Genomic DNA, 14,277 nt, shown 5'->3' with positions numbered 1-14,277 from the left:
CACTGACGCGGCTTCGCATTTCCGATCCTGATGACCCAGTCGCGACCAGACGCGCTGATATCACGTGTCTTGCCCGTCCAGTCTACCAGTGATGTCTGCCTGCATCAGATCACGAGTAAAGGATAACGCACAGCACTGTCATTTCCACCAGAAACAGCATAGGAAAAAATATGAAACCTCATCATTAGCACCTGTACATTATAAAACCACCAAGTGTGATCCAAACCGACGCTCAAGCCGCGTGCCATAGTATACATGTTTGTTGTTCAATTGTCTTTTGTTATTTCTGAAACGCTGAAATATCTCCATGATAAATTTTATGTCCATCAACTGATGGAAAAAAGTTGGGAGTATAACAAAAGGGTGATAATGGTTTTTATAGACCTAGAAAAGGCATATGACTCAGTTGACAGGGAAAGACTCTGGGAAGAACTGGAGAAGATAGATATAGAAGATGGATACATTAATGTTATAAAGACAATGTACAGAGGCCACAATTGTAGAATTAGAACACCATTGGGGAACTCTGAATACTTCGAAATAAGACAAGGACTTAAGCAAGGAAGTATTCTATCTCCTGCGCTTTTTAATGTTGTGATGGAGGGAATGAATAGGGCAGTTAAAAATATAGTAAAAGAAAAAGACAAAAAGATGATTTTTGCAGATGATATGGTAATATGGGGTGATAAAGAGGTAGATGTACAGTTACAGCTTGATGCGTGGAAGGAAATAATGAGAAGGTATGGATTAAAAATAAATAAAGATAAGAGTGAAGTAATGGTATTTGGAAGAGAGAAAGGAATCAATGGAAATATTACCTTGAATAGAGAACCCCTCAAAGTGGTAGAAAGTTTCACTTATTTAGGGAGTGAAATATCTAGGGATGGAAGAATAACTAACGAAATTAATAGGAGGTTACAGAAGAGAGGCAATTTCTACCAAAGAATTAAACACCTGATTTAGAATAATGAAGTTTCAGAAAGAGCAAAACTCATTATGTATAAGAATTATTACTTCCCTATTGTCACCTATGGTGGAGAAACATGGACAATGAAAGAAAGGGACTGGAGCAGACTGCAAGCAGGGGAAATGAAATTTCTCAGAGCAGTTAAGGGAAAAACAAGAATAGACATAGTGAGGAATGTAGAGATTAGAAAGGACCTCAAACAAGAAAGTATGAGAGAAGAAATTGAAAGAAAGATATTAAGATGGTATGGGCATGTTAAGAGGATGCATGGGCAGAGACTCCCCAAAATTATGGAAGAACTAAAGATGGCTGGGAAAAGACCTAGAAGGCGCCCAAGAACACGGTGGAAAATGGAAGTGAGAATGTCTGTTGAAAGGAGAGGTGTGATCTGGCAGCAAGTGGAGGAATAAAAGTGGTGGGAGGACCGAGCCAAATGGAGAGGACTCGTCGGCACCGAGACGCGGCAGTAGCTGGAGCGGGATTCGGGATTCGGATATAGATAGATAGAAGGCTGAAGAATGGGAACAACCGTTGGCAGCCCATGCCTATAGGGAAATAAAATTACAATAAAGGAAGAGAAGAAGAGACATAGATAGAGGAAACGAAATCTAAGGATACCCTTACAAAAATACAAAAACATACAAAACAAAAAATTTCAGAATCAGAAAAAATGACCTAATGGTGTCGTCGATTAACATATATCTGCCAGCGGAGTCGTTGCTTTTCAAAATACAGTAAGCGACTATCAGGTGTAATGCGAACCCGAGACTGCACAGATACGAAAAACACGAATAATCCAAAACAATTAATCCAAAATACACGCGTTTTTGCCGCAAATTCCTACATATGTTAATTAAAAAAAAAGGCTACATGTCACACTTGAAAATCCACTGCATTAGTCGCGCACAGCTCGCCTGAAACAATAGGCTGAAACTGCTCGACCTTTCGCTTCAAGGCAAATGGCTCGTTAAACGTATAGATAAGCAAGTGGCCTCGGGCATATTGGCGGGTTGGCTGCCAAGCTGTGCAAGTCACAAAAATTGAAAAAAAAAAATGGGCTGACACCACTCATCGTTGCCAGACAGGCAGATCTTTCTACCCGACAAGTAGCGTGGTCCTCCTCCAGCAGTTCGCTCACACAGAACGAAACTTGTGAGCGTTTTACTTGCCTTAGTTATACTTTTTAATTCTTTTATATAAGTTCGTTGTTGCTAGCACAATAGCTCGACGTGTACATAGGTGTGACTTAGTTACTTTAAACTTTCAATCTGTGTTTACAATAATTACATACAATATGTACCGTTTTGGATATGTGGCATTATATATCCCATAAAGAAGATCTTGACATCTGCTAAACAACTACCAATTAAATTTCTGTAATATACTTCTTAAGCTTTACACAAGATCTAAGGATATATAATATGTCTAATTTTGTAGGGTTCTGAAGACTCCAAATTAATTTGTGGAAACCAGTAAAGCAAAATAAAAATGCATTAGCAACTGACGATTGAATTTTATTCTGAAATATATGAAAACATGATTCATACCCACAGTAGTGTACTGGAAACGAAAACATTTGACCTGATTATAGCAGAATATTGAGGCATAGTTTTCTTATAAGTTTTTAAATCGCCAAACTATGCACGGACAATCCACAAAGTGGATAACGGTGAGTTTCTGCGCGTGTAATGCGACTGCTCTGGGGCTGTGAGAGAACTGTTTCGTCGGTTACCCTGTCTTTGGGCGAACCACCTGGGAGGCACAGAGTGGGTGCGCTGATTCGCCGGACGGCTGCCGCAGGTGCTGAACCCGCTGGACGCGATCTGCAACACGGACCGCCAGGACGCGGTGTGCATCAACCAGCTGCGCAACGCGCGCCACGTGGACCGCGGCATCCTGCAGGAGCGGCCCGACGTCAAGATCTTCCTGCCCTTCCGCTTCCTCTTCTACAGGCCCGAGGAGCTCTTCGTGCCGCACGTCTACAACAGATACCTCGGTACGTAGCCTCAAGCTAGTATTTCTTTCATTTCCTCAGCTCACACCGTTTGTAGTTTATTGTAATTTTTACACGTACATATCAGCGCACATGTCCAGCGCATAGGAAAGGACCACCACAGAACGGTAGTTTTTCTACCACAGACTTCTGCTCTCCGGCTCTCAAGCAGGAGAGGTAACGTTTCTCAACTGTAATATCGTTACCAGTACCTTCAATACACTTTCAAGAAGTCTTCACAAAGCACCGCAATGCGTTTCGATATTCGAAGCTGTCAGCAACTGCTAATACACGCTCAGTAGTCATCATATAAAATGTGTCGCACAAAACGTTCTCACCTTACTTTCTATAAGTCCACAACTGTGACAGTTTGAACCTCACCAAACACGTTAAACACGGTGCCGTCTTTCCCATCCAAATCCACGTACAGATTCACGTCTCGTGTGAGGATGGCTCGAGTGATACTTTAAGTTAGTGCGAAATTCTTGCGTGAATATCCTGAAGCTTGACGGCATTGTGAACGTGATAAGTTTTCTTTCCTAACTTAACTTGAATTTATTGAACCATCTGCCAACAGTTTAATACAAGGGTCATTCCATAAGTCGTGGCAACTATAGTATATCTTACGATAATGCGACAACATAGTGTTCCACTGTAACCTCCCCCTTACTAATCGACCTATCCTGCTTGCGATATAAAATATGACTGTGGATCGATTGTATACCTAATGGAATTTTTCTAATTGGATAAGGCTATCTTTCCCGAAGAAGTAATACCGATAAGTTGGGGGATAGTGTACAACTGATCTTTCTGATAGAAAAGTCTACTAAAAATAAAAAAGTAATTAAACCGAACAGGGCTACAATTTGGAAAAATGAAAGTTATTTTGTACACTCACTCACGAACAACACTGGACAGAAAAGGGGTACCACTGATCATGAATCCCAAAGTTACACTAATGAACGAAAAGGAAATAATTTCGGTCGCCAGCCAACTACGGCGATTTACATCCAAAATCCTGTACAAGGTGATGGGAAAGAAAAACATTTATTATTAAACACTGACATGGCAACTGACGGTTGTCACGTTTTTTGACGCTAATTTTAAGTGGGTATGTAATGATAAAGAAAACTGAGAAGTCACTTTTACGTTAAGTTTGTCGTTAAATTTTGAAAAAGGCAATCGAGTAATGATTTGAAAATATTCACTTAAACTGTATGTTAGTATTGTGCTGCTGGGTTAGCCGATAATACTTTCTACCAATGAACAGTCTTGCTTCAGTACTGTGCGTGCAACGAAACTCGGAGCCGACGACGAAGCTGTGTTGCTGGTACTGCTGCTGTTGTTGAAGACGGTAGCATCTTGTGGAGCCACGGCTAATTACAGGAACGAGCAATCGTAATTAATACAGCCTCTTCCGCCCGTCCACTGTCCTTCTTCCTGCTACTAGTCATCTGCCCGGCATGCGTACATGATGCCGCCGAAATGGTACTCTCTACTGCGAGAGCGTTAACACCACACTTCCGCACACTACAAGCGCTGCAACCCGTCTCCCGCTCTCTCCACGCGCTCTGCGCAACAACCCCCCACCCAAAGATTTTACAACGCACAAGCACCGCTATTATCGTTGCTAGTCGATGCAAATAACAATTCCTTTGGCTTTTTCCCAGGGCTTATAACTTTCACACTAAATCATAGATAAATACAATGAAATTTCAACAGACTTTTACCTAAATGTACACATACACTGAAGCAATGTCCTTCCTTACTAAAAGAAAGCATTTAAATTACAAATATTTACACACAATTCAAAAAAAAATTATATATCGGTAGCAGGTGCCATGCATCCTGCATTTTCGGTGTTACATCACGATGTGCGTTTGACCGGTAAGGCTGTGTGTATCTGATGCAGTTTAGTTCCAGTAAAGGAGGTCGCGGCCTTGGTCGCGGCAAAGCGTGAAATAACACACGCATTGGAATTCCGTGTAAATTTATTGCGCACGAGTACAAATGGACCAAAAATGAATCAAAATCAACTACTGTCCTTCAAAATGACCACTAGAGGATCCAGACAACGTTGCCAACGATGGGAAAGGCGTTGAATGTCATTGGCGTTAATTAGTACCACCTGTCGCCGAAATGCCGTAAGGAAATCCGCCATGTCTGCAGAGCTCCTCTCATACAATGGTTTCTTCAGATGCGAATGAGATCAAAGTCGTGTGGATTGAGGTCCGGTGTGTGGGGTGGATGGGAGAGGATTTCCCAGCCCAATGGCGCACACAATTCTTGACGGCGCCTGATGTGTGGGCTGTAGCGTTATCATGCAGACTCCATTGTCCAGCAGTGCTCTTAGTTTTCGCCGTCACCCAGAGCTGCTCGGAGTTCCGTATGACGCTGAATAGAATTCTTGCCAATGAGAAAGGCAATCTTGACGTTTGCTCACTGTTCGTCTCTACATACATCTATCTTGTAAGACGGCCAAGCTCATACTGAATGTTCAGGCGCTGGAACCGAGCCATCCCCGTATGCGATAGCAATCTGTCGGTTGATTTCGGTACTGCTTTCTGCGGGCTTTCGAGTGTATTTACTGCGATTACAGCGATTCCACTTGTTCGCACGATGTACCATACTTACCATGTGTAAAGACGCTCGTACGAACATAAAGACATATATACAGAGAAATCACGATATAAAGAGCTTGAAGAGTGATTTACGTTTATTTTACTGTATCTACATAGGAACAATACGTGTAACTAAAGAATCTTGAGTGACTATACAAAATAGAACATAAAGAAGAATTCAACAGAGATCAAGTATCATAAACCTGGAGATATGTGTTTGTGCAACCACGTTTCACAAACATCTGTTAAAAGCTCGTAAAAAGTAACAAAAAGTATATCTGAGTGCAGCTAGGGTGTCGATTTATTTACCCTTTCATTCTAGAGAAGCTGCACGGTCATCAATGGTATCTGTTCTTTCGGAAACAGATATTGCCTTCATATATAGTTTAAACATGGCAACCCGGCCATTGACCTTCTTGTGCGAACGCACACGCTATGCCCCAACTCGTACGGGACTTGGTAGATTAATCTGCCACGAGTAATGAGAGTATGATGGGCAAACGTATATTAGGCACAGTACGAATGTACTGGTGTGGACGTGTTGGGAATGTGAGTCTCACGGGGAGCGTGCAAGGGATAAGTTCCTGCAGGCGCATTATCCTCTGTGCCCTCGGTGGCTCAGATGGATAGAGCGTCTGCCATGTAAGCAGGGGATCCCGGGTTTGAGTCCTGGTCGGGGCACACATTTTCAACATGTCCCCAATGATGTATATCAATGCCTGTTTGCAGCTAGGGTGTCGATTTAATTATCATTTCATATCTTAGTGCCTTTGTGACACAATAAAACAGGAGCATTTGCTGGAACAGGCATCCCCAATTCCACAAGGATTTACAGTAAGCGTGCTCTGCTTCGAAGAAGCTCCTGGAAGCAGAAAGTAGTTTACGTCTCCTGCTTTATTGTGACAGTACCACAGAGGGTATCCTTGAAAGTTACCCGAAATACGTAGAATGACCAAGTTCCTGGTCGCCTGAAATTTTCAAAATCAGGGAGAGCTTTGCAATTGCTGGTTGGATTGCAGCGTAGTACTGATCTTTAAAGCCGACTGTAAAGTGCCAACCGCTGCACAGTCTTCCTCCGCCAATTTCCGTATCTGTAACTTGAAATCGGAGAACGGAAGACTGACGTTCATTACATTGGAACCAATGGCCTCCTTCCCCAGTTGGTCTACCTTGTCATTGTAAACAAATCCTACATGAGCTGGGACTCACAGACAATAGATTCTCATAAGTCTTCACTCATTTTGCGATGAGTCTAGTACAGTTTGTAATTCACGGATGTTCGTTTTACTGCCCTGCTTCGGACTTTCCAACGACTGCAGTAAGCTGCGAGAGAGGCTGACAGTCGATTTCTTCCGCAGTGGCACCCAACGGCGACCACGTGATCAGCCTGGTGGACGAGATCTCGTTCCAGTTCCCGCCGTCGCCGCCGCTGTCGCAGATCGACGACATCCCGCCCGAGCAGTTCTGCAACGGCGACAATAGGCCGGCTGACTGCGGCGCCAACTGCATGTGCACGCACAAGGTGGACGTGCCGCTCAACGCCATCGTCGAGGTGGTGCTCGTCGACGAAGGTGAGTGGCGGCGCGCGACGAGGGGTGGTCGTCGACGAAGGTGAGCGGCGGCGCGCGGCGAGGGCCGTCCGTCCCCAACAGCGCGCGGCGGGGCTCACGTCAACAGACGAGCAACCCGCGTCTATACACTCAGATCAGAAGAGGGAGCGGGGACATCACCTAAGCTATGACACTCCTCACAATTCATATCCATCACTGTTGTTAAGTCTTGAGTACCTTTATTGAATACATGATACACACGTTATTAGTTCAGTGATTGAGAAGTATGACCTTACTCATAACGACTCACAGTCAGCTTCATCTGACAGTTTTTATAGACTGGCAATACAATAAATATAGGTTTTTTGTGCTGTTATTGCAGTCAGTTCACTGACACGTCGCCCAAACGTTTACTTCGTTTTCCGTCGAGAGTAACGTAAACCTCACGTATAGCTTCTCTCGATGGTGCTAGTTTCTGTTAAATCATGGAATGTGGTGTAAAACATCCAGGCGGCCCGCTATTCACATAGCGCAAGAACAGCACAAAACCCATGTTCAACGCGTTTTGTCGTATCTGTAAAAGAATTATATCGTTAAATTTGCCTCATACAGGGCTGCTATTCTGGTAGGTACTTCCTACTTCGTCTTTGCAATGTATAGATGGAGGCAGTCCAAACTACTATTGCACATCGTGCTTTTCATGCATTTGTTTCTCATTACAGATTTTTTAACAGTGTAGTTTTTGGGTTCTTATGCGATAAGGCTGTCCCAAATTGGTATAGCGTGCTTGTTTATGTACAGACAGTGACACCAAAACACGAAGAATAACCAGTACTCTAGCAGCGATTAAGTACGAGCACAGTTCGGAAATTAAGGTCCGATCGGCCGCGAGACAGAAACCACAGTCAAAACCCGATGACGATTTCCACAGGTGTGTTGGGCAGTATCACTAGTACCCTTGTCATTGCGTCACGTCGCCCTTTTCAGTTCTGAGCGCACAGAGAGCATGTACGGAAAGATATAGGTGTTCATTCTTTCCGCGCGCGCTATACCAGATTCGAATAATAGAGAATTGTGAAAGTAGCTCGATGAACCCTCTGCCAGGGACTTAAATGTGATTTGCGGAGTATCCATGTAGATGTGGATGTAAAGATGCCTAGAAAATATTGTATCCTGCCAATTACGAAGGCTGTTCGAGAAGTAAGGGCCGATCGGTCTCGAAATGAAAACCACAGTGAAAATCAGAAACATTTTATTCGCAACAGTTAGCCACACCTTCCAGCTACATCTCAAAGCAGTCACCGCTCCAACTTAGACATTTGTCGTGGCGTTGTACAAACTTTCCAGAACACTCCTCTCATAAAGCAGCCGCCTGCGCTTTCCGCCAGTTGTCTACGCTGGTCTGCCTTTCGTTGTCTGCGCCAAAATGTTGTCTTCGTAGCCAGCGGTTCATGTGAGCAGAGATGAACAACGAAGGGAGCCAATTAAGGGCTGTATTGTGGGTGACCAAACACTTCCCAACGAAAACGCTGCAGGAGCGTCTTCATTGCCCCTGCAGAATGCGGCTGAAAATTGTCTTGAAGAAAGTAACGCATAACATTTTATGTTATGTGGGCTGCATAGCTTCAGGTGAAACCTCTCGCCAGATCGACATACTTGGCGGAGACACTGTTGTTTTAGCCATTTCTAAGTGATCACTTTCCGCTCTGAACTGAAAAGAGCGACATAAAGCGGTCGACGGGCACACTAAAGACACTACCCAACACATCTGTGCAAACTTCCATCAGATTTTCACAGTGGTACCCATTTCGCGTCTAATTGGACGTTACTTTCCGAATGCGCCTCGTATGATGACCTGATGAGAGATTTCGCCTGATGTCATGCAGACCACATAACATAATTGCCATGCGTTTCATTCTGCATGACAGTTCTCGGTCACACTCTCCAGGGACAAAGAAGACACTCCTGAAGCGTTTTCGGTGGGAAGTGATTGATCACCCACAATACAGTCCGTAATTGGCTACCCCTGAGCTTGATATCTGCTCACATGAATCGCTGGCTATGAAGACCACATTTTGCTAGAGACCACGAGCTGTAGACTAGCGTAGAGAATTGGAGGAAAGCACAGGCTGCTGCCTTCTAAGACGGGGATGTTAGAAAGTTGGTACAACTCTATAACATGTCTAAGTCACAGGGGCGACTATGTAGAAAAGTAACTGGAAGGTATAGCTAAACATTTTTGATATTCGTCGTCGTTTCCATATAGCGAGCGGTCGGTTCTTACTTTCCGAACAGCCCTCGTATTCCTGCTGCGTGGCGGTAGCAGACAGCACGGAGCGATTCGGCACCAGAAGCGATCTGCTAAAACGTCTTGAATGTGATAGCTGTAACAGGCTAAATTAGAGCTGAGGCTGACCGTCGATCAATCAACAACAGAAATGCCCCGTGTCGAGCATCCTCTCGCGTCACGGTGTCTGTTACTGCATTGCAGCAGCGCATCCTAGACGCTTGTGGTGGTGGTGGTGGTTAGTGTTAAACGTCCCGTCGACAACGAGGTCATTAGAGACGGAGCGCAAGCTCGGGTTAGGGAAGGATTGGGAAGGAAATCGGCCGTGCCCTTTCAAAGGAACCAACCCGGCATTCGCCTGAAACGATTTAGGGAAATCACGGAAAATCTAAATCAGGATGGCCGGAGACGGGATTGAACCGTCGTCCTCCCGAATGCGAGCCCAGTGTGCTAATAGACGCTTGTGGAGTGCTACTTATTATACGTGTTATGCTGTCCTTGTCAACACATATCGTTTAACAGAATATCGCACTAGACCAATGTGTGACAATTTTAACGAAGACGAACAAAAAAACTCTACTTAAAAAAAGTGTTTGAAAGAGAAACGAAATGACGCTTTCCGTCGACGCTGAGTGTCGAATGAGAAAGCACGATGAATAATATTAGTTTGGGATTCTTCCGTCTGCAGAGACGAAATTACAGATACCTGCTGGACCACCAGAAAAAATTCGCCTATAAACTCCAACAAATAGTTTATCATCCCTTCCGTTTAAGATCTAGAAGAGTCAATAAGCAACACAAGATTAAATACGTAAGGAAAATAGTAAATTTTACTGACAACATTTTTCTTAGAGTTGAAAGCCAGCAGCGCAACTATTAAATTAATCTGCGCCCTGCATAACACAGAATGATGTTCAGAAATACGCAAGCAAGACAAAAAAGTCGAATCAGAATAATAATTATGAATAAAAAGTTGGTATAGGGGTAAGATATTGCCAAAACTAAAACAAAACAAGCGATTCAACTGTGTATTTGTAGAACAGGTCCATTAAAGGAATAAAGCGTATTAGGGAGGAAGGGATAACAAAAATAATATCTACTCTGAGCTGCATCATGGCCTGAAATTTCAAGGGAAGTTTTTGAAATGGCGATATTTGATGCTACATACAAGGTGTTTCAGCTACCCCTTCCTATGGATTTTATGCAACCTGCAACGCCTTCAAACACCACACACAAGATCTTACATTGTCTCAGTCGCTATACGCCAAAGCCCTACAGAAAAAAATGAACAGGACCTTTTTGTAGGGAGTTTAATGTCGTTAAATTTTGTTCTGTGATACATTTTCGCTAGAGGCCATAGTTTTCGAATTACTCAAGAAAAACGCACAAAAGTGATCCCTCAAACACGTTTTTCTTTAATGAGTCGAAAACCGTGGCCTCCAGTGAAAACGTATCCCAGTACAAAATTTAACTACATTAAATTTGCTACAGAAAGGTCCTGATCATTTTTTCTGCAGGACAAATACCTCGTGCGCAGTGAGCAAGAGAATATGAAAATCTCGCACCTGGTTTTCGAAGGCATTGCGGGTTGCATAAAACCTCTAGATAGGGGCAGCTGAATAATCTTGTTATGTAGACATATAGTACCACAATGTAAAATAAAGTTTAGGAGTACATGGAAGACTGCTGAGTTAAAAAAAAAGGTAAGAGAATTAATGCTGCACTTATGTTTTTCTAACTTGTATTGCAATGTTCTCAGAACTTCTATTGCAATATTCTCAAACCATCACACAAGAGATGAACTGTCCAGAAGTTATCCATAATGGTTCGTTCATAGTCTGTAAGTGGCCATCGGTCAGTTAGGATGTGAATGTCAGTCTAGTGTATGGCGCAGAGGACACAGTGCCTGCAGGTGTGTGGGCGAGACTGAAGGCCACAGCCGGCGCCTCCCTGCCTCTGTTACAGTCCAGCAGCCCAACCTGAGCCACCCGTTCCACCTGCACGGGTACGCCTTCAACGTGATCGGTATGGGCCGCTCGCCGGACCGCAACGTCAAGAAGATCAACCTGAAGCACGCGCTAGACTTGGACAGGCGCGGTCTGCTGCACCGTCAGTTCAACCACCCACCCGCTAAGGACACCATCGCAGTGCCCAACAACGGATACGTCGTCTTCAGGTTCCGTGCCGACAACCCCGGTGAGTGCGCCAGACGCCAGTCTGCTTTTGCCGCCTACGTTCTGTTTTTTCTTTCATCTGCTTTTGATTGACTTTTTTCATATTATACGGTACACTGAGGGAAAGTATCAGTATAATGTATCGCCTCCAAAAGTTATGTCATTCCTTCGCCAGTAAGGTCGATCGTGGGCTTGGAACGGTACACTGGCGCTGCTCATCCGGGAGCATTTACAAAACATACAAGGATATACAAACCTTAAGCTTTAGTGAATAAATCGAAGAAAGACCAAAGTTATAAGAAGTTGCAGAAATTAGAAACTTAATATCAGAATTGGTGATCACAACGTAGATGACGTTAAGGAACTCTGCAACGTAAGAAGCAAAATAACTCATGACAGACGGAGCAAGAAGGACATAAGAAGCAGATTAGCCCTGGCGAAAAAGGCATTCCTCACCAGGAGAAATCTGCTAGTAGCAAACGAAGGTGTAATTTGACGAAGAAATTTCTGAGAATATACGTTTGGAGCACAGCATTGTATGATAGTGAGAGGTGGACTGTGGGAAAATCAGAACAGAAGAATGTTGATACTTAGGTGGACTGATATGGTAAAGAATAAGGAGGTTGTCCCCTGAATCGGTAAGGAAACGAACATACGGAAAACACTGACAAGAAGGAGGAACATGACGTTAGGACATCAGTTAAGGCATCAAGGAATAACTTCCTTGGTACTAGAGGGATCTGTAGAGGGTAAAAAGTGTAGAGGAAAACAGAGATTGGAATAAATACAGCAAATAATTGAGAGCATAGGTTGCAAGTGCTATTCTGAGATGAAAATGTTGGCACAGGAGAGGCATTCGTGACGAACCACATGAAACCGGTCAGAAGACCGATGACTCAAACAAAGAACATACGAACCAGACAAGCATTTTTTTCTCGGTGTGTACAGCAGCAAAACTACAGTTGTAAATGCCCAATGTACAATAGGGAACGAATGGTTGAGAAGGGAGTGAGACGATATTCGATCTCCACACTGAGTAAGAAGTAAAGGAAACTAAGGCGATAATTGGAGAGGGAATTGAGGTTAAAGGAGAAGAAATTAAAACTTTGAGGTTTGCTGAAGACATTGTAATTTTGTCAGAGACGGCAAGTGTTGAGTCGTGCAGAAAAGCAATTGTAAAGACAAGAGTTTATAAGAGTAACATCAACAGGAGCATATAAATGGTAATAGCATGAAGTCGGATTAAATCAGGTGATGCTGAGGAAATTAGATTAGGAAATGCTACACTACAAATAGTAGAGTGTTTTCGTTTGGGCAGCAAAATAACTGACGATTGCTGAAGCAGATAAAATATAAAATGTAGACTGGCTACAGCAAGAAGAGTGTTCCTGAGAAAGATAAATTTGTCAACATCGAATATAAACTAATGCGTTAGGAAATTTTTTCTGAAGGTCTATATCTACAGTGTCTAGCCTTGTACAGAACTGAAACGTGGATGATAAACAGTTCGGATAATAAGGATACAGATGCTTTTGAAATACAGTGCTACTAAAGAATTCTGAAGAATTAAAAAGAAAAGAAATTTATGGCACAACTTGACTTAAGGGATACGTTGATACGACCCGTCCTGAGGCATCACGGTGGGGGGCGGCGGGGAGGAATTATTTTGTTTTATAAATGATGTAGAATTGTAATGTAGAATAGAATGCATTTCCCGGCCGATTAACCATATATGGGGCGGCGGGTGGAATTAATTGGTTTATATAAATATTCCTATTATTTATGCTGTTGTTTTGCCGTTCTCAACACTGGCTCTCTAACTACAATTTTGGCAACCAGAAAGTGATTACCAAACATGAAGCCTGTAATTAGAATTCCTAGTGCCCACTTCATCTGAGAAATACACTTATAGCTACAGCTTATAGCTCTGAGGAATTAGGAGATTGTCTGGGATTCATAATCAAAAACGATCGTGAAAAAAAAACTTCGTTATATTCTGAAAGTCACAGATGAAGAAAAAAAAAAAAAAAACACACAATGTGACTAACAGAGCAGTTCAGAGTCTAATGCGCTGATGCAACTATAACTGTCCAAATTAAAGGTTTAAATGAATGCTCGCCGTAATTTGATGTTAATGTTCATCAAACGCCACGCTAAATAATGGTAGAATGTCTGTCCCGCGACGGCACGTGAAAATACGACATACGCAAACTGAAGATAGATCATTAAAGTCATCCCAGAATTAACACTTCACCCGAAAATAATTTCATGGTTACGCATATCCCGAGTAACTTAATACGGCATCCGAGGCTGTTTATAGCAATGATACCGACGCGACGCGACTCCCGGCACAGATGGTGTGCTAATCTGCGTCTGGAGAGAACTGGGGCCTTTTTTCCTCGCGCAGCGTTCTTATATATAAAGCCGCGGTGCGGACGGCTAAGGGAACGCCTGATCAAATCGGCTCTCCCGACTAGCCGCTGGGCTAGTAATGCACCACTTTAAGTTATTGAATAAATCATCGCTTCCTTTGCTGATGGCCGATGAAGCTTTCAATTTAAATGTGCAATCAGCACACAGGTAAGTAATCATAATAAAAATCTGACGTGGCTAAGTAAAATATTTTGGGCGAGAGAATTAATTTAATTACACTACACGCAGTAGACAAGCTCTGAACTTGCCCTT

General features: G+C 43.2%; 1 protein-coding gene across 1 annotated transcript in view; it reads left to right on the top strand.

Moving 5' to 3' along the window:
• LOC126474078 (uncharacterized) overlaps positions 1–14,277 on the top strand; it is a 212,214-nt gene that overhangs the window by 187,322 nt on the left and 10,615 nt on the right. The window contains exons 8-10 of the mRNA XM_050101486.1: positions 2,768–2,963; positions 6,940–7,152; positions 11,384–11,614. Of these exons, the coding sequence (XP_049957443.1) occupies positions 2,768–2,963; positions 6,940–7,152; positions 11,384–11,614 (640 nt within the window). The remainder of the gene's footprint in view (positions 1–2,767; positions 2,964–6,939; positions 7,153–11,383; positions 11,615–14,277) is intronic.

The sequence above is a fragment of the Schistocerca serialis genome, chromosome 4 (assembly GCF_023864345.2).
Source record: "Schistocerca serialis cubense isolate TAMUIC-IGC-003099 chromosome 4, iqSchSeri2.2, whole genome shotgun sequence".
NCBI lineage: Eukaryota > Metazoa > Arthropoda > Insecta > Orthoptera > Acrididae > Schistocerca > Schistocerca serialis.
This window is presented reverse-complemented; position numbering and strand designations above follow the sequence as displayed.